The sequence below is a fragment of the Osmia bicornis genome, chromosome 3 (genome assembly GCF_907164935.1).
Source record: "Osmia bicornis bicornis chromosome 3, iOsmBic2.1, whole genome shotgun sequence".
Taxonomy (NCBI): Eukaryota; Metazoa; Arthropoda; class Insecta; order Hymenoptera; family Megachilidae; genus Osmia; species Osmia bicornis.
Window position 1 is genome coordinate 4,424,147 of NC_060218.1, and position 17,949 is coordinate 4,442,095.

The following is a 17,949-nucleotide window of genomic DNA, read 5'->3' on the forward strand; positions in this document are numbered from 1 at the left end:
CGACAGGTTGACGAGTACACACCTTCTTCTTCCTTCCTCCCTGTCGATCGTCTTCTTCCCTACCTTCCTTTCGCTCGTCCTTTTTAATCTATCAGGGAGAAAAACGAGTCTCTCCCGGGCTCATTGTGCCTCATCGGCGACAATGAAACACGAGACTCTTTGTTGCTCTCCTCGATCACCTCCAGCTTCCTCGCGACAGCGAACCGCCAACCGTTTCCAACGGATTCGATTTTCATCTCAGCTAGTGTTTTTCTTCTCTTTTCTTCGACCACTTGCGCATCTTGCTCCCCGTGGTTTTGTCTGAAGATGTTTGGAAACGCAGTGTTTCAGACGGGAGAGGATTTTAGACGGTTCTTCAAGGTACGATTGTTACAGAAAACTGGACACTGACAAACCTGGAATGTTTCATTTGTGTTAAATATATTTGATTAAGAACTAAATATCCTGGCTGGAATTATTTTGCATTGAAAGTAATTAATTGTAAATTCATTTTAACGAATACAAGTTGCATTGCATGTGGGAAATGCTGGTCTCATAGGAAACCAATGTAAACAATGTAACTATTTAATATAATTTTAGGGAAAAATCATTTTCTGGCGTGGACAAAGGGGAACAATTCCAATGAGTCGCAGTAACATTTCTGCTGGGGGCAAAATTAATATCAATCACAGAGTATTTCTGTGATATAACTAAACCGCGTAAACAGTGTAGACTCGTTTCTCTTTCATCTTCGCAAATTAATTCTGGAATAATACGAGGCACGAGAAGAGGAAATTTCTACGTATCGCATGGTTCACGCGAGACCAACATTTATTTACTTGTAATAATTATATTTTAATGATACACGATATTAAAAGAAATTCATTTCATAAGAATGTTAAATATTGAGAGATTAAAATCAGTTATGAAACGTGGAGAAGTATGAATGAAACTCGTTAAGAGTTAGTGCCCCATTTTCTCGTCTAATAAAAAAGTTTTCGCTCTAAAGTACAGACTTTTCTGAAGAAACCTTTTCTTTGATATTCTCCACCATCCCTCTACAATTATATAAATTTTTTTGCCAATGAAACAAGCAATCTTTAATTCATTCGTGATGATTATTTCTTAAATTACAGTGCAAAAAATTTATCACATTTCTATAATATTCTATTTAAAAAGTTTTATGGATTCAAGTACGCAGCCTTAATCCTCGTACACCGTTCCAATTAAATATAATCGGAATCCTATATTTATTAAACTTTTAATAACACAATTTATGTGAAATTTGCTAATTTTCATTAAAACTATTCGTAGAAAAATGTGTTCATCGACTATGACCTTGTTTTCTTATAAAGAAAATGAAGATTTAAAAGGTGCATAATGATTAATGCACATCGGATTTATCGCGAAGGATCATCGACTCACCAGGCACTTCTTCGAAGAATTAACCTGTTGATCGCAACCGTGCGAGGAGCATCGCCGCGTTGTTTTCTTCCTTTTTAACCGGTTTCGCGGTCGAATCGAACAATTCCATGAGAGAATTATATTTATTCTCACAGAGAAGCCTAACGAGGAGCAATGCTAACGATGGAAGCAACAGGGGACGTGATTTGCGAGATGGAAACGCGACGTCCGTGTTCGGAATAAAGCACGAAGAACCGAGCTACCACTTCGACAGGAGCTTGCGCGTTACTGAGGGGTTGCAGCGTACGGGCCATCGTTTCCACCCCCGCCACGAACTTCACCCTGCTCGACCTCCCACCTTCCAACGTCCCCGGGGCTTTCCTTCTCTTCGCACGTGCCTCTTTGTCAATTCGATCCATTTCCCTGCCGTGCTTCCGTGGGATCTCCTTAGCCTTCTTTACCTGAGGGTTGATAGAAATATCGTTCTGTCAGCCACGACACGAATGTCGACCCTTTTGAAGTTCTTCCCAGAGTTCACGGCCTTCTCGAATACGCATTTGATCGTAGCTAGACATCGATCAGTTTGGCTACTAAAGTTTGATGAATACCGCTTCAGTTGCTACTTCGAACGACACTTTGACAGTTCTCGATGATAATAATTCTTGTGAGGACGTCTACGAGAGTGGGTGGTAACACAGATATTAATTGTATGGAATTTTAAGTTCATTGTTTAAGGATTCATTGTAAAATTTTATAAATATTAAAAATTGATCTCTGCAAGATTTTATAGAATTTTCAATAATTTGTAAAAAATGATTCGTTCGTGGCAACGAACGACAAATGCGAAAGGATACGGTCGCTATATTCCCCGGGGAAATTGGATTCCCGTGTAAAACCGCAGACAGCTACCAGCACCACGGTGCTCCCTTTAGGGTAATCGACCGTTCGCGAGGACACCGTAAACGTTCACCGAGATTGCGTTTGAATTTGCGTCGTGAAAAGTATCGCTGCACCTGGGGAGCTCCGTGGTCAAACTTCGGTAAACACATCGAACAAGCAAACCCGACTTTCGATGCATTCAACTCCTCGGTAAGTAGTATCTAACCACGACAAGGGAAATCTTTCAATGAAGGAAGATGTCTGCAAAAATTAAATTAGTAATTTAAAAGGACTGCTTGATGTTGAAAAGTAAATATTGATGGAGCGCCTTTCATCTTATAATTAAATGCTGATGTTTTTCATTTTTCATTTTAGAGTGCGTTAATAAAAGGTGGACATAAAATAATTCTAAATTGTAATGGAACATTTAATAAGCTAAAAGATTTAAACATTAATTCTATTTCTATGTTTTTTAATTTCATATCTCAGCGTACCGGTGACGTTCTGTGGACACCGACCTGATATCATCTTGGGGTGTTAGGGACCCCTTAGCACAGCCGACGTCCACTGCGCCATCTATACAAAAGCGGGGGAAACTACTCAACAAATTACCGACTTATCGACTGAACTTCCGACAGTCGGTAATCGACCCTTCGGCAGTCGGTAAGTTAACGAATAGTTTGTGTCTCTTTTATATAGATGGCGCAATGGTAGATGGCTTTGGGGTGTCAGGGACCCCGAAACACTGCCGACTGCATACCGCCATATCATCCAGGGGTGCCAGGGACCCCGAAGCTAAAATTTGCGGAGAACCATAATAGACTTTCTATAGAAAAATTGATATCTCTGTAACTTTTGACTCCGACCACTTACAATTAGTAACTCGGTTGCTTTTTTCAAATAATTTATTTACCCTTAATCATGCTGCAACCCTTAAATCCCTACATTCTTACCATCCCTACATTCCTTATATCTCTTCATCCCTTAAATCCCTACAGTCGTATCATCCCTACATTCTTTTCATCCATATATTCCTTACATCGCTTCAAAATACACTAAGAAAAATTAAAAATAATCATATTTTATTATTCCTTCGGGCTAGCTTCATGTAGGTACGATTATCATACTGACTGTGCTCTCTGCATGCAGATCTAATCTCATCTGGGGTATCTGAGACCCTCTACATCATGACCCCTCGAAAACAAAGGCATGTCCAGTCTTTTACATCTGTAATCACTAGTTCATACCAGTGACTATAGATCTATAGTCACTGTTCATACATTCCTATGTTTCCACGTATAGGGTCGAAACATTCTTTGAGTGTGTTTGAGTATTCCCTCACTATTGTTCGGCGAAAACGTGGTCATTTGTAACGTTACAGATTTATTTGTATTGTATAATAATGGGGAAAGGACGGCAACATAAACCTAAAAAAAGTTTTGCTGAGAAACGTCGTGAGAAACAGAAGGTACCATATTTGTTATTATCAAAAGAAACGCCGGTCGCTGGTGTGGTTATATTTATTTTTCGTGTCAATCTAATCAGTTTTAATGAATTATCCAGAAGAAGGATGAGTGGAACAATGTATTACACCAAAGCTATGCAGACATTGTCCGAGAAAACAAGGATTTTGAGAACTACTATAAAACTCAGAAAATTGTTCCTGAAGATCAGTGGGATTCCTTTATAGACACTATGAAAAAGAACCTTCCAGTAGCATTTAGAATTACAGGATCAAAAGGAGAAACTAGATTATTACTTGAAACTATTAAAAGTAGTTTCTTTAAGGAGATCTTGAATACACAAGCAAAGGAAAGTTCAGAAAATAATGAAGAACCAAAAGAGATATTGAAATGTATACCATTTTACCCTGATGAACTAGCTTGGCAATTACAGTTGACCAGAAAAGATATCAGAAGATCTGAAGCATATTTTAAATTACATAATTTTCTAATTGTTGAAACTGATTGTGGAGGTATCAGTAGGCAAGAGGTGGTCAGTATGGTACCACCTCTAGTATTAGATGTTAAACCTTCCCATAAGGTATAATGGATATAATTGAATTTAGATTAATGAATCTATATGTGAACTTAAAATAAATAATTTTAAATAGGTTTTAGATATGTGTGCAGCACCAGGATCAAAAACAGCTCAACTGATAGAGATGATACATTCCGAAGAAGGAGGTGGACTTCCAGGTGGTTTTGTAATAGCCAATGACCTTGACAATAATCGTTGTTATATGCTTGTACATCAGGCAAAGAGATTAAATAGTCCTATTGTTTTGATCACAAACTATGATGCCTCTGTACTGCCTAAGTTTACTGTTGGCAAACCAGATGGTACCAAAGAAATATTGCAGTTAGTAAAATCTTAAATATGCATTAAAAAACATCTACATAAGTTTTGTGTAATCTATGTATCTTGTTATAGATTTGATAGAATACTTGCAGATGTACCATGTAGTGGTGATGGTACCATGAGAAAAAATCCTGATATCTGGTGTAAGTGGAGTCCAGCAAATGGTAATCATCTTCATGGGTAAATATGATTCCATATTAAATTATGCAATTTGATTAACAGCACTAATTTAGATCTGTGCATTCATAGAATTCAGTATAGGATAGCAAAGAGAGGATTGGAATTACTAGCAGTTGGAGGAAGGATGGTGTATTCCACCTGTTCACTAAATCCAATTGAAAATGAAGCAGTGCTTCACAGACTGCTTCTTGAAACTCAGGATTCTGTAAGACTAGTTGATTGCAGGGATTTAGTGCCTGGATTAGTATGCAATCCAGGTGTAACACATTGGATGCCAGCGTCGAAAAATTTACAATATTACGAAACTTGGGAAGATGTGCCCGAACAGTTGCAAACACAAATTCGGCCGCAAATGTTTCCTCCTAAAGCGGAGGATGCTGCCAAATTTCATTTAGAACGATGGTAATATTAGTTGTTGCCAAATAACCATATCAGTTTATAATTAGGTGATCGTTAAATTAATTATTATAATTGTTCAGTATGAGAATATTACCACATCATCAAGACACCGGCGGATTCTTTGTGGCTGTCTTGGAAAAGGTAACGAGGTTACCATGGGAACGTGAATCTTGCACGAATAATGTGACTGCAACTAAAGAAGACAGTAATAAATTAAGTTCAGAGGTACAAGTAAAAAAAGACACTGGAGATAATTCGAAAGAAGGTAATAATGAATTGACTGCAACTAAAGAAGACAGTAATAAATTAAGTTCAGAGGTACAAGTAAAAAAAGACTCTGGAGATAATTCGAAAGAAGGTAATAATGAATTGAGTTTAGAGGAAGAAGTGATACAAGACTTACAAGAGGGTAAAAGGCCATTGGAAGATGAAAACAAATTACGGGAACCTAGAAGAAAACGTAAAAAATTTACGGGATATAAAGAAGATCCGTTTGTGTTCTTCCAGGATGATAAGGAAGATGTATGGTTGTCTATTAAGTAAGTTGCATATTTTATTAAAGTTTCACTTATTTTATGTATTTTCAAATTAATTTTCAATTTAGAAAATTCTATGACATATCCGATGAGTTGGATCCCAGGTGTCTGCTGGTGCGATGTCTTAGCATGAAAAAGAAAAATATTTATTATACGTCACCGGAGATTCGTAGCATTGTTATCGCTAACGAAGATCATATTAAATTAATAAATACTGGAGTAAAAACGTTTGTACGTTGTGAGAACAAAAATATGAATTGTCCGTTTAGACTAGCACAGGAAGGGATACAATGTATTATTAAATATATGGGGGATTCTAGGAAAATCAGGGTAACTAAAGATGATCTGATAATGATTTTAAAAAATTTTGATCCAATGACACCGCCTGAAATAACCAAGCTTGATGCTGGAACTCAAGAACGCTTAAATAATTTTGGTAATATATTTCATAGTTCTAAAACGAACATTTATAATAAGATTTTGTTCTACACATTTATTTATGGATTGTTTTAGCGATGGGAAGTTGTATACTTATATACGAAGAAAATGAAACCGACCATCCGAATCCATTGAAATTGCAAATAGTTGGATGGCGAGGAACTATGTCTCTAAGAGCCTATGTTCCCAAAAATGACGCGATTCATTACTTACGACTACTAGGAGCTGATTGCTCTCAGTTTGGTAGGTCTTTATAAAACAAATACGTTTATATGTTTATGATTTCATCATTAAAAGATTTATATTTCAGAGAAAAATAAGTTTAAGGAAAATCGTGAATCTATGCCTACCGAAGAATTGAATAGCACGGAAATCGCTAACAATGTTGCTGAAGAAAATGGTGACATTGAGATGGAGAATGAATCAGAACTTTGAGTTAAAAAAAGAACACATCATAATGCAACTTGCTGTTCCTTTAATATTTTTAGAGACATCAGTTTATTTTATAAGGAAGAACAAAAAATTTTTTATTTTGTTTAACTGTTGATAACAGTATTCTCCATATGGAGAAGCGACAAGATAAATATAAATGTACTATGATGAAATATATTGTATAAAAAATGAAATAAAACGATTTCACAGGAGAAAAAAGTGACAGTAATTTAATGGGAAATACCTTTTTACTATTCATTTTCTGTGAAATAATTTATGAAAGTACATATAATATTTTGTGTGTAGTTTGAGCGACAAATACCCTTTTCTTTTATTATCTTCGGCCACTAGATCCAGGATATTTTTGCTGTTAGATTATAGTACAAATATTATTATAAATATGGCCGGATGTAGAGGAATCATTAATTCTGAAATGGCCAATGCCATAACGTGTAATAATACGTTGTTAAATCGTATTAAACTTCTTGCATCTACTTTACGGTAAAATTGAAAAAGATGAATAATCTTATCGCCTGTCTCGTCGATACTAGCTTTAATTACATTGCATATTAGATGTTCGCGATTTTCAATTTAGTTGATAACAAGATTCCTAGATCCTAGAGATTAGAGGGTTTTTGAACTTACGATTAGAAATTCGTTCAACACAGAGATTTCTACTAATGAAGGACGGGTTTTTCTATAAAAAAACATTTAAATATAAGTATAAATATGAAAAAACGCTGGACAGCTCGTAACATATAGATAAACTATAAATGATAACAAAAGAAAAATCTTTTCTAAAACTTTTTACACTCCGAAAAACTCGAAGTTGACGGTCGATGCTAATAATCCCTACTGGTTGGTGAGGTCATTTTTCCGGCAAGATTTTGAGAATTGGATGGAGACTTTGAACCTGGGAACAAAATTAATTTGCCAAATAGTCATTCATTGGATCTATACATCAATAAACTTACAGCTTTTTGCTAGCTTGTTTCGTGGATTGTTTGTGCAAGGATGTTCACCCATCAGATGTTCCTTCCATTTATTCTGATTAACAAGAGTGGAACAAAGTGGACAACGATCGTAGCCATCGATGGGTTCTGCAAGGGAAAAAATAATTGATACAATTTTAATTACTTATTAATTATCCACGTCAAATCGAGATGCATACTTGTACACTTGTTATCTTTTCTATGCTCTTCATAAGAATGCTCATGAATAGCTAATCTGCATGTGTCACACTTGACATAATTGCTTCTCATATCACATTCGTCTGAAAGGATAGTACAGAAGTTAAAGAAATAGATAAACGTAAATTTAAATTAGTTCATTTATGACGAGCCATTACTCACTTAACAAATGTAAATTCAAATACGAAATTTCTACCACTTGTTTGCACGCCTCGCACTTTGTCAACATCGGACAACTTTTCCAATAATGAATATTTAATCCTTCCTCGGAATACCCTTGGCCTTTGGAGAGGCAAAATATGCATATCCTGTGAAATAGACAAAAAGAAAATTGTTATACAATGATTTTGCAAAGATGATTCATTTGTTACTTACTTGTCACCCTTATATTCTGTACTATTCTCGGACGGAGATGTTATACTCGTTGAGCTTCCGGTGCTAACAACAGGACTAGTTCGCGAAGGAGATTTCGTTAAGTTTGCTACGTTATTCTCCGTCGATTTTGTCCGTGTGGGTGTCGTTGTTTTGTGACTCGCTTCCGTTTCCTTTTTCCTCTGTAATCGATCAAGAATTTACATACAATTCACATGCACACATTCTTTCTACCGAAGTTCCGTTACCTGAAGATCAATCAGATCGAATTCGTGAAACAATTGACGATATAATAAGTTTCTCCTGGTGATATCATCATCAGGGGGTAGCTGCTTGCGTACCAATCTAGGATTCACCTTATATACTAGCACTAAGATCCTTTCTGAAACTTTTCTGACCGCTTCCGCTGGATGGTGCAACCCCGAGGAGCCCAGCTCTGATAACGTTCGACAAGTCAGTCCGCTACAACAATTACAATGCCTTATCAGAGTAATTGCGTTTTAACGGGACAATCTTAATGTCGAGGGTAGACCTTTGCGAGTGACATTCGATCACACACAAAGGTCTAATATTATCTTTAATCTTAAAATCTGACACATAAAATAATAGAATCAAGATTACGTTGTTCTGAGTCACCTTTGCTTATCAGTAGAGATGCCGTGGTTCAAAATCAATTGTTCCACCATTTCTAGCCTGCTAAGGGCAAGTCGTTGATGTGTACTACTGCTAACAGGTCGTGTCAGATGCACCGGTATAATATGCAATTCCCTAACGCATTTACAATCCGCCATACTGAGTATCGTATGCACTGCCATGTTATGAATCCTAGGGGTAGTGTCGCCTGATTTTGTCAGCAGTTCCGGTAGCAGTCTTTCTACACTTCTCGCAATTTCCGTTGACGATACTCTAAGGTAAAAAAATTAACAATTGGTTATTGATTTGAAAGTTTCAGACAGCAATTAAAAGTACATCTTCACCTGTCTGCCGCGAATTCTGAGAAGAAGATTCTAATCAATTGTGCTGCTAGACTATACACGCTGAAAACTTTGTCTCTAAGGGCTCTATGTAATAATAAAATAGCTGCTCTCGCCGTTTTATTCGCCGAGTTTTTCGAAACTTCCGGATCGAACGTCTTCAATTCTTCCTTCAACTGCATCAAACCTTCCTCCTTGTCCGTGAATTGTTTCGAGTAGAATTTCTCCACCTGAGTCATTCGTTAATTATCAGCATTGTTTGCGAGCTAATTAAAATAATCGTTCGAAACTTGCATCACCATTTCCATCCCGAAGACTGCTATGGGTAAGGCAGCTTGCTTCTTCTCCCTGTCGTTCAGCTTCGATATCGCCTTCGATTCCGTGTTGTCCATGTGGCACTCCCTAGTAAACTCGTTCGTATGCGAACTAAAACACAAAATAATGCAACTACTGTCTTTCTATCTTGTGCGTTTTCATCGTCTTACTGTCTCAAAGCTGGTATCGTCCTCTCCTCGTAGGCTTCGTAGCTGGATCGAAGCGCCGGTCCTGCAGATTTTGTTTTCCGCCTGAGAGATCCTTTATTGCAATTATTTTGCCTCTCCACGACACCGTTCGTAGGGCTATCAGTTACTTCTGCGAAATTTGGGATTAATTAATTAAGACCTCGAGTGAGTGTTTCTAAGAAATAACACGAAACGTACCAGGACTGTTCGGTTTCTGATGCAAAGGCGAAACTGGTGGTTGATGTGCAGGACCCGTCGGCGATATAGCACCGTCTCGATTCGGGGGAATCACCAATCTCGGAGGAGATGTGATGTCTTCAGGAGCAGCGGTCGCATTCGAAGTACACGTATCTACCGATATGGGCTCCTTTCCCTCCATCGATGACATGTTATTTTTCTCCAATGGCTATTAGCATGATCGAAAACATATCAAGTGGCAACTAGAAACTCCTTATGATAATACATTTTCTAAAAAACAGTTACCCCATGAAGTTCGAGTAGATCTTGCACCTCTAAGCTTTGGTAGACCTGCTGCCTGTATTGTTGCGCTTGAGCCTTCTTCGCTTTGGCCTTATCGTAATCCTCTAAAGCTATGGCGTATTTCTTTTCCAATTCATACTTTCCAAGACGTTCACCGGCTTTCCTAAGATTCTCCATCGCTACCTTCAGTTTCGAAGCGTACTCGAACCTCTCCTCTAGAAACCGCATGCAAATGTTGGTCTTTGATTGAATGATTATTTCTTGGATACGTACCTTCCACAGCCTGCAGTTTCTTCGCCTCCATTTGCCTGATTATTTTCGCGACATCACGATCGACGTACATTTCGAATGCTAAATCATCGTATGGGGAGGTGTAATGGGGATTGTACGGTGCATCCCCCTGACCAGTCAACTCTTGCCCGTAAGGTTCCCCAAGGATATTGATAGCGATAAGACCGACCTACGCGCAATGATCATTGATAAAAGCACCCTGTTCACGATACGATATATGTCTCACGTTCGATATGTACCTGTTGATAAACATTGTGCGCGTTACTGTGCGGTTTGTGCAGTCTCAATTTCAACGAGACAGCCTCTGTCTCCGGAAGGGCGACACTTTTCAGCTCCCTGCTTTTGTACATCGTCGAAGCATTGTCCGACAATGTAATGTAACCCAAATAACTGAAGTCTGTTGTGACAGATGCATTCTCTTCTTTTGACGTCCAAATTTCCAGCTTTTCCGCTATAAAGATATAGTAGGAACAGAAGGATGTATAAACGACGCAAATTGAAGCATCTCTCGGTATTAAATTTGTAGTAGAATTAGAAGGGAGGCTGAAGTGAGAGGGGTGAAAACGACTTAGCCTCGGGAAGTCAGGGTTGAAACGGTTAATTCGATCTTCATTGTTAGTAAATTGCTATTTAGAGAATAGCAGATAAAAGAATAACTTACGAATTAGATATTGGTGAGCTAAAACCTGTATTCTCGTAAGTTTCGTTGGACCGTGAAGACGAAGAATTAGTTCCTGAGGATATGTACATCTTCGTGAACTTTGCCAACCCCTTACCGTCGGTCCATGAATGTTCAACTCCAAAGAAGAATGCCTATCTTCTTCACCTGGAATTTATAATGTTTGACAAACGTCTTAAAAATAACAGCCACCTTAAATCTTTCTCGTGAAATTTTTACAATTTCCACCTGTACCGATTTCACGTCACGTAATGGCATCGTTCTGGTTTCTGAACAAAAATGGAGATAGCTATGTGATCGATAATGTTTTAATTCTGAAATTATACTTTCAAGAGTGAACCGCTAACGCGAGACATCGTCACGCGATGTGTACTTACAGATCGACACGTTTTAACGATACTATGATTAAACAAACGTACATTATCCTAAGTAATGCGTTTGAAAATAAAAAGTATCAAATTTAATATTTAATTACGATGTACAATAGAAAACGTGCTTTTATTAACCCTGAACAACAGCAAATTGCTGGCCGTATCGAGAAGCGGTGAAGCACGTGTCGAGCCGATGCTGTTAATTTGTTTTTCTAAACACGCCAACGAAAATGAAGTATTTTTCATATTAAAAAGGAACAGGAAAATCGGTCTTTATTCGCGCACAAACAATCATGCGATTTTTATACTGATCTAATAATTTATTTTTTCATACTACTTGTGCATATATTTTTTATTGCAAATTTTGGATTTGCACAAATAAGACTACGAGGTTATTGGTATTCGATAAATTTTACAATCACATTATTTGATATATCTCTTACTGGTTGCGTATACGACGTTGAATCCAATTTTTCGTGGCATGTCGGGGGATGATTTTCTGCTGATATACAACTTACTGAAATGTACAAGGAGCCGTGTAAAAAAAATAAAAGAGAAAAAAAGGGTACAACAGGAGAAAGATAAACGAAGAAAACGTCAAAATCTAAAAGGCACAGCCATCTGAAAGCTCGATAAGGGGGAGCTTGCAAGTTTCACCCCGGCGCGTAGGTAACGCCACTTGCACGTCTGGCCGCGGCGAAGCTTGCGACAGAACTGGCTAACTGCACCAGTTCCGCAAGCGGAAACACTGATCTCGAGACCTCTAGCTTTTTTTTGCTAGTCAGAGAAGAGCCATTCTCGTATTTTCAAGTTCTTTTATCGAGAAACGAATGATCGGAAAACCTACAATCAACGATTCAATGTTATTTCTTTATTTTCAGAATGACTTTTGACATTTTGGGGTAGGGTAATAAAATATTTCTACAGATAGAAAAAATATCATACTGTTTGTTTAAAAATAAATCAAAGTTACAGGGAAATTAATTGTAGAAAAATTTATTTCTTATATCGTTACGTAAATTTATAAGGTTTCGTGGGTTCAAAGGGTGGTTTATTATATCTTGATTGCTTTTTGTACATGGTACATTGTGGCACCGTCTTGCATTCTATCCAAGTCGAAATATAGACTGTAATTTCGTAATGGATCAATAAACGGAGGCTGCGTGACGTCAGAGGGTGCGGCGAGGGTGGAATCGTTCGGAAGAATCGTTATATGGTGTTCCGTCTCTCATTCAAGACCACGTGTGCCTACACGTGCTTCTTAGTTTTTTAAACTAACATTTTTCCCGTTTTTCTAATTGTTTCAGCTAGATCAGATAATTTGAAGAGAATGCATAATAAATATTCGACCTGATTAAAATACATATAATAAAGCTATATATTTTTAAAAACGTACAGCAATATACAGGTTTTATTTATACATATATTTGTTTATAATACAAGGAATGTAATGTTAAAGTCTTGATTGCACATGAAATTTACGTAGTCGCGAAAAGATATAGGAGGCCTTTTGCGAATTGGAAAATCTCTGATCCTCCCAGTTTTGATTCACCATAGACGCGATCAACAAACGTGATCGGTACTTCTCCTATGGTGTAATTTAATTGTCTGGCTCTGACTATCATTTCCATTTGGAAAACATATCCCTTTGACACACAGGATTGAATGAGTTTCTCCAAAACATCTTTCTTGTACAGCCTATAATGTTAATAATATAAAATTTATGAGAATTTCTACAATTCGTATAAAGCAGCTGCAAGATATTCACCTAAAGCTTCCTGTAAGGTCACTGACACCTGGTCTCAATAAAATTTGTGTCAAAAAATTTGCTCCTCTGCTTATCAGCTTCCTTTTAAAATCCCACCCATAAACTCCTCCTCCATATGCATATCTGGTACCAGTAACAATATCTAAATCAAGGTACCTCTGTTGCTCTATCATTTTGGGTATAAATTTGGGCTGGAAGGATAAAACCATATAAGTTGTAAATATCATAAGTGTAACAGATGTTTCAAGAATAAGGCATATACATGATGAGATAAATCAGCATCCATGATGACAATGAAATTTCCTGTAGCATGTTTAATTCCATGCATATAAGCTGTGCCTAGTCCAAGCTTCTTTTCCCTGGGTCTCAGGACAATCCTATTTTCCCCGTAGACATTCTGCAGCTGTTTAGCCATATCCAGTGTTCCATCTGGAGAACCATCGTCTATCACGATTATCTCATAATCAAGTTCGCTAGAATGTTGTATATTTTCGCTTGACTGATGAACTTTTCGTATTTCATAGTATTAACGTGAAATTTCACCCTACAGTAGCAATGTTCTCGCTCATAGTTGAGGTTATGTAGACACTGTAGTTACCTCTCGTCCATATATTTGGTGATAAGCCAAATAATTATAGGTAAATTCTCTACCTCGTTGTAGGTGGGAAGTAAAATTGAATACTTGTCATTTTTAGCCAATTCTTTGATATCCTTTTTCGTTTGTTCTCTCTCGACCATTTTTGACACGAATTTTTGACATACACGTCACGGACGGACTCTGCCTTATCGGGTGCCGCACATCCAAACGGGGATAACGATCCGCGCGCTTTCAAAAAACTTGTCAGTAAAGTAGTCATTTTTCAATGACATATTTCGCAATTAGTAATGGTTCTCAACGTTATTGCAATTTCGAGTTGACATCAATTAATTCAAAAATATCTATTACAACTATTTAGGCATGGAAGAATTGAAAGATCGGTCGATAAAAAGGTACCAATAAAGTTCAATATAATTTCCACCCCTTCGTAGCGAATTAATAAAGAAATAATTTAAAACGTCCACTTTAATCCAGCTTACACTTAAAATAAAATTAAAATAATTCTACTGCTTGAAATAAAACAGTATACATAGTTAAAAGTTCAAGTACTTGACGAAAAAAGGGGTAGGCGCGCCTGGATAAGCACCACCGGCTTTCACCTTCTCGAAAAAGCTTGAAGGAAGTGAAATTTGGTGTCGTGCGGTCATATAAGCGCGTGACAATTATAATTACAATTACAGAAGGTGGTGCGAAAGTATTATAGACGCATAAGCGGTGGCCGCTTCCATCGGGTGCGACAGAGGTCGACCAACTGGCGTCCCCACCATGAAGAGAAGCAAGAGAGAAACACGACGGCGACCCCCCACCGTCGGCGGCGGAGATCCCGTGGAGCAGCCGCTGTCCCGAAGCAAACGACGCTCCTCACTGCACTCTTTGGTCGTCTACGGACCTAGAGTGTTCGTTCTGTTCTTCGGAGCGGTGTGATCAGCGTGTATCTCTGCGATTTAATCGACGTGTCTTTGGTACGTAGACCGGTGAGAAAAAAAAGAGGTGATTCGTTCGCACGTGTGAGTCACTCTCGGTGGGTCTGACCTAACCGAGTCACTGTCGCGATCATAGTTTAAAACAGGAAAGTAAAATAAAAAAAGGAAAGAAAATCTCTGCTAGTCGTTTGTGGAGTTGCAAAATCTCTCGTGGGTGTGTACGTGTGTATATACATGTGCTCCTGTGAACACCGAGTGTGATTATCGCGGGTGAATCGTTTCCTTTGATCAAGAATCCTCCAGTTTAGCGTACCTCGCGTTTAAATGATCGCAACAGCCCGATGACGTCTTCTGCAATTTCGACAGATTTTTGAATCGACAAGTCCAAACCCTGTTATCATCGATCAGGCTTCGACGTTTGATGAATCGAAATACGATAAGAAGAATAATGAATAAAAAGAGGACAACGCGCAGTCATTCATGCGGCTGCATCGTGTATCGGTCGCGTTACTCGATGCTACTCCAAAACGATCGCATACAACGAACGATTCATCGTTCGCGAACGTATCGAGCAATACTATTTTCTCTTCCTATCGTTATGAAGGGGAGTCTTGTTCTTTCTCACGAGAAAGATAATCGTTGGAGAAAAAGACGACACGGTTGGTCCGCGTCGCGTGCAAGGGTGGTGACTTTCCGCGGTGGTGGAGGGACCTTGGGTGTTTCGGATGCATCGGTCGTTGCATCTACCAGTACTGCACGATTAATTTAACGAATGAACCGATGAATTCGTCCCTCGACTTATCTGCTGTTCGCACCCTTCGAGGTGACGATGTTTCGTGAGGTTACAAGAGGGAGGCTGTGTTAGTATTTCTGGTCCAGGTGGAGTAGGCCATGCGGTATTTTATGGGATCGGGGGCGGGTTTTCCGGATTTAGCGAAGGCCAACGGTGGAGCAGAGAGTCAGACAGACTGGGAAGCAAGCGGACTGGTTCGGGCAAATAACAGCAAGCATGGCGTACGCTGCACGAGGGGTAGATTGGTCCGCTCCGCACCCTGCGATCAATAAACCCACCGAGAGGGAGCAGCTCCGTGACGAGCCGCACTACTCCGTGCTTCTGTTTCTCCTCTCTCTCTCTTCTCCTCTTCGCTAGTTCTGCTCTCCTACTGGTTCTCCTCTTCCTACCTGACTCACGCTATCAACGATTCAGCACGTGCACGCTGAATCGCCGGCGCTTTTGAAAAACGACAGCCAACGTGTTCCTCGGATTATCACGAGCCGACGGATGCTAAAGGCTTAGGCTTCGCGCACTTTTTCATTCTCGCACATTGATTTCCTTATTTTCTTTCGTTTCTTCGTTTGCTTAGCCGGCTGACGCGCAGAAACCACCGTGTATCATCTTCAGGTGGGCTACATCATTGCTGCTTATACTTGATGCAGCTTTTGTATCTTATCATTGCGCATAGCGTATCGGTCGTATGAGAATGTAAAAACAAAGGGAACTATCAAGTACGACCGATGACGTGGACAGCTACCGCTTTCGCAATTTGCATAGGTTACGGTCATGCATGATTTTCAGCTGATAGTTTGAAAAAAGGAAGGCAAAAAATATTCGGAGTATAATCAACGCCGGTCTTATCGAGCAAGTCGGCGAGGACGAACCAGTCGGCCTTGAACCGTATAAAGGTCACTCGATTCGAATATATTCATTGAACGCGTGCGTAGGAGGAACTGCGTGTGTCCTAACTGATCGTCAGCCAGGAAGCGACTCCGGAAAACATTTCTGACGTTGATCGTTTCTTTTCCATCTGTCGAGTCGTAGAAAGAGTTAGCTGGACTGTTGCGATCGTTTAAGTCGTTACGATCAGTGAATCAATTGTTCAGTCGAGTGTTTTTCTGTGAAATCAGGTGAGAATCAGTGCGATCAAGGAAAACAGGATCAGTATGTGGCGCGATCCTCCAGGAGGGGGGTGTAACATACCCACCTACATCACGATGATGCTTCTGTTGGCTGTCTTGGCATTAACGAACGGTGAGTCAACGAGAAATAAAAAGTTTTCCAAGGCTGTTCTTTTTTTTTTTTTTATGAAAATGTATAACGGCGCACAAAGAGGAGAATTCAGAGTACGTTTAACGAGCTGAAAGTATGCGTTGCTGCGTTTTATCTTGTCCATCTAATCGTTTATGCATCGACGTGCCGCTGCAAGCTGTGAGGTCAGCAGCTGACGCAGTATCTCATCTTTCGTTTAACAATCTTCCGGATGACACGTTCCTTGGACGCTCGGGATCAATAGGGAGAACTAACCACGGGCAATCCAGAAGAATCTTATAATTGCTATTCAACGTTTCGTGCCTGTTCGCTTAACAAAAGCGTAATCAAAACGTGCTCCTCCTTTTTTAAACAATGACCAAGTTAACGTTGTATTTTGTTACCTCTTGAAACCTTGATACACTAGCTGCCTAAGCTCTCAAGTTGATGATCTTCGTGTTTGTATTCTCTCGAGAAATTGTAGACTTTAATAGAATAGCGAGTCTCAGCGGACCCAGTGTCTCTTAAGGTTGACATTTCGAGCAATTTGGGCAGCAATTTTGTCCCCAGTGGAAATGGACAGACGGAAAAGCGCGTTCGTTGTTCGAATGCAATCTTGCGTTGGTTCGTTTCGAATCCCTCATTCCGTGAAAGGTCCACGAGGCGTAGGTAGATAGGTTGAAACGGAGCACGGTGTGCAGCTGCTGAAGAAAAGGCCAAGAAAGCGCAGGGGGAGAGAGAGGAAACGAAGGGAAAGGAACAGCTGCTGTTCCCAGAACGGACGCCCATGTCTGAAAGAGAATCGTATTTTCTCGATGCACCGTGCCCCGCCAGGTGAATCCTTTGATTTTTGCATCCCTCCTCGCAGCACGAGATACATGGACGATGATTTAGTGGACAACGAATTCGTTTTAATTAATGTCACAAATGGAGGACGAAATTTCTCTTCCATAACGATGCTGTGAAAATTATTGACACTTCGAAGGCTGGTATTAAGTCCAAATTCGTAATTTTAGTTTTTAGGAAACGTATTTATTTATAAAGCAGTAGCGCTTATTTATTCTATCCACGGACGGTAAACTGTTGAAAAAGGAAGAAAAATACAAAAGCGTAGCGAATTAAACGTACAAAGGTAGCGTTCTCTGCAGGAGCAAAGGTCCTCAACT

At 39.2% G+C, this 17,949-nt stretch overlaps 4 protein-coding genes across 54 annotated transcripts in view; 2 read left to right on the plus strand and 2 right to left on the minus strand.

Moving 5' to 3' along the window:
* The first annotated feature begins 3,524 nt into the window (after window positions 1-3,524).
* Window positions 3,525-6,825, plus strand: LOC114871390 (tRNA (cytosine(34)-C(5))-methyltransferase). Of its 3 annotated transcripts, none has more exons than XM_046285235.1 (10): window positions 3,525-3,730; window positions 3,826-4,305; window positions 4,376-4,623; window positions 4,696-4,803; window positions 4,873-5,205; window positions 5,283-5,467; window positions 5,561-5,741; window positions 5,807-6,174; window positions 6,252-6,419; window positions 6,487-6,825. In XM_046285235.1, exons 1-10 carry the CDS (start codon window positions 3,665-3,667, stop codon window positions 6,609-6,611), a joined length of 2,262 nt encoding a protein of 753 aa, XP_046141191.1. In that variant the 5' UTR covers window positions 3,525-3,664; the 3' UTR covers window positions 6,612-6,825. The 3 variants fall into 3 exon arrangements, with proteins under 3 accessions (XP_046141191.1, XP_029033059.1, XP_029033049.2); XM_029177226.2 differs by having other exon boundaries at window positions 5,582-5,741; XM_029177216.2 differs by having other exon boundaries at window positions 5,283-5,741.
* Window positions 6,826-6,894: 69 nt separating this feature from the next.
* On the minus strand, window positions 6,895-12,164 carry LOC114871384 (centrosomal protein of 104 kDa). Its single transcript, XM_029177206.2, has 16 exons — window positions 11,912-12,164; window positions 11,080-11,244; window positions 10,658-10,869; window positions 10,401-10,587; window positions 10,131-10,342; window positions 9,846-10,053; window positions 9,630-9,777; window positions 9,444-9,570; window positions 9,148-9,374; window positions 8,807-9,076; window positions 8,419-8,632; window positions 8,174-8,352; window positions 7,961-8,106; window positions 7,780-7,881; window positions 7,583-7,708; window positions 6,895-7,521 (listed from the first exon to the last, which is right to left on the minus strand). Exons 1-16 carry the CDS (start codon window positions 11,949-11,951, stop codon window positions 7,451-7,453), a joined length of 2,634 nt encoding a protein of 877 aa, XP_029033039.1. The 5' UTR covers window positions 11,952-12,164; the 3' UTR covers window positions 6,895-7,450.
* A 664-nt stretch (window positions 12,165-12,828) lies between these two features.
* On the minus strand, window positions 12,829-14,036 carry LOC114871160 (dolichol-phosphate mannosyltransferase subunit 1). Its single transcript, XM_029176728.2, has 4 exons — window positions 13,835-14,036; window positions 13,499-13,709; window positions 13,237-13,427; window positions 12,829-13,166 (listed from the first exon to the last, which is right to left on the minus strand). The coding sequence occupies exons 1-4, from the start codon at window positions 13,972-13,974 to the stop codon at window positions 12,947-12,949; spliced, it is 762 nt and encodes a 253-aa protein (XP_029032561.1). The 5' UTR covers window positions 13,975-14,036; the 3' UTR covers window positions 12,829-12,946.
* Window positions 14,037-14,712: 676 nt separating this feature from the next.
* Window positions 14,713-17,949, plus strand: part of LOC114872401 (Down syndrome cell adhesion molecule-like protein Dscam2) — a 53,888-nt gene continuing 50,651 nt past the window's right edge. For all 49 annotated transcript variants that reach the window (XM_029179611.2, XM_029179748.2, XM_046285229.1 and 46 more), the window contains exons 1-2: window positions 14,713-14,796; window positions 16,663-16,786. In XM_029179611.2, the coding sequence (XP_029035444.1) occupies window positions 16,699-16,786 (88 nt within the window). In that variant the 5' untranslated portion in view covers window positions 14,713-14,796; window positions 16,663-16,698. The remainder of the gene's footprint in view (window positions 14,797-16,662; window positions 16,787-17,949) is intronic.

Bases quoted from the DNA above. Each gene is read 5' to 3' on its own strand.
- LOC114871390 (XM_029177216.2), top strand. From the start codon at position 3,665: ATGGGGAAAGGACGGCAACATAAACCTAAAAAAAGTTTTGCTGAGAAA. The intron at 4,624-4,695 runs GTTAGTAAAATC...ATCTTGTTATAG, and splicing joins GGTACCAAAGAAATATTGCA to ATTTGATAGAATACTTGCAG. The intron at 5,742-5,806 runs GTAAGTTGCATA...TTTTCAATTTAG, and splicing joins GATGTATGGTTGTCTATTAA to AAAATTCTATGACATATCCG.
- LOC114871384 (XM_029177206.2), bottom strand. From the start codon at position 11,951: ATGCCACGAAAAATTGGATTCAACGTCGTATACGCAACCA. The intron at 9,778-9,845 runs GTACGTTTCGTG...CAAATTTCGCAG, and splicing joins TCAGAAACCGAACAGTCCTG to AAGTAACTGATAGCCCTACG. The intron at 7,522-7,582 runs GTAAGTTTATTG...TTTTGTTCCCAG, and splicing joins AAACAAGCTAGCAAAAAGCT to GTTCAAAGTCTCCATCCAAT.
- LOC114871160 (XM_029176728.2), bottom strand. From the start codon at position 13,974: ATGGTCGAGAGAGAACAAACGAAAAAGGATATCAAAGAATTGGCTAAA. The intron at 13,710-13,834 runs GTAACTACAGTG...ACAACATTCTAG, and splicing joins ACCAAATATATGGACGAGAG to CGAACTTGATTATGAGATAA. The intron at 13,428-13,498 runs GTATATGCCTTA...TTATCCTTCCAG, and splicing joins ATGCTGATTTATCTCATCAT to CCCAAATTTATACCCAAAAT.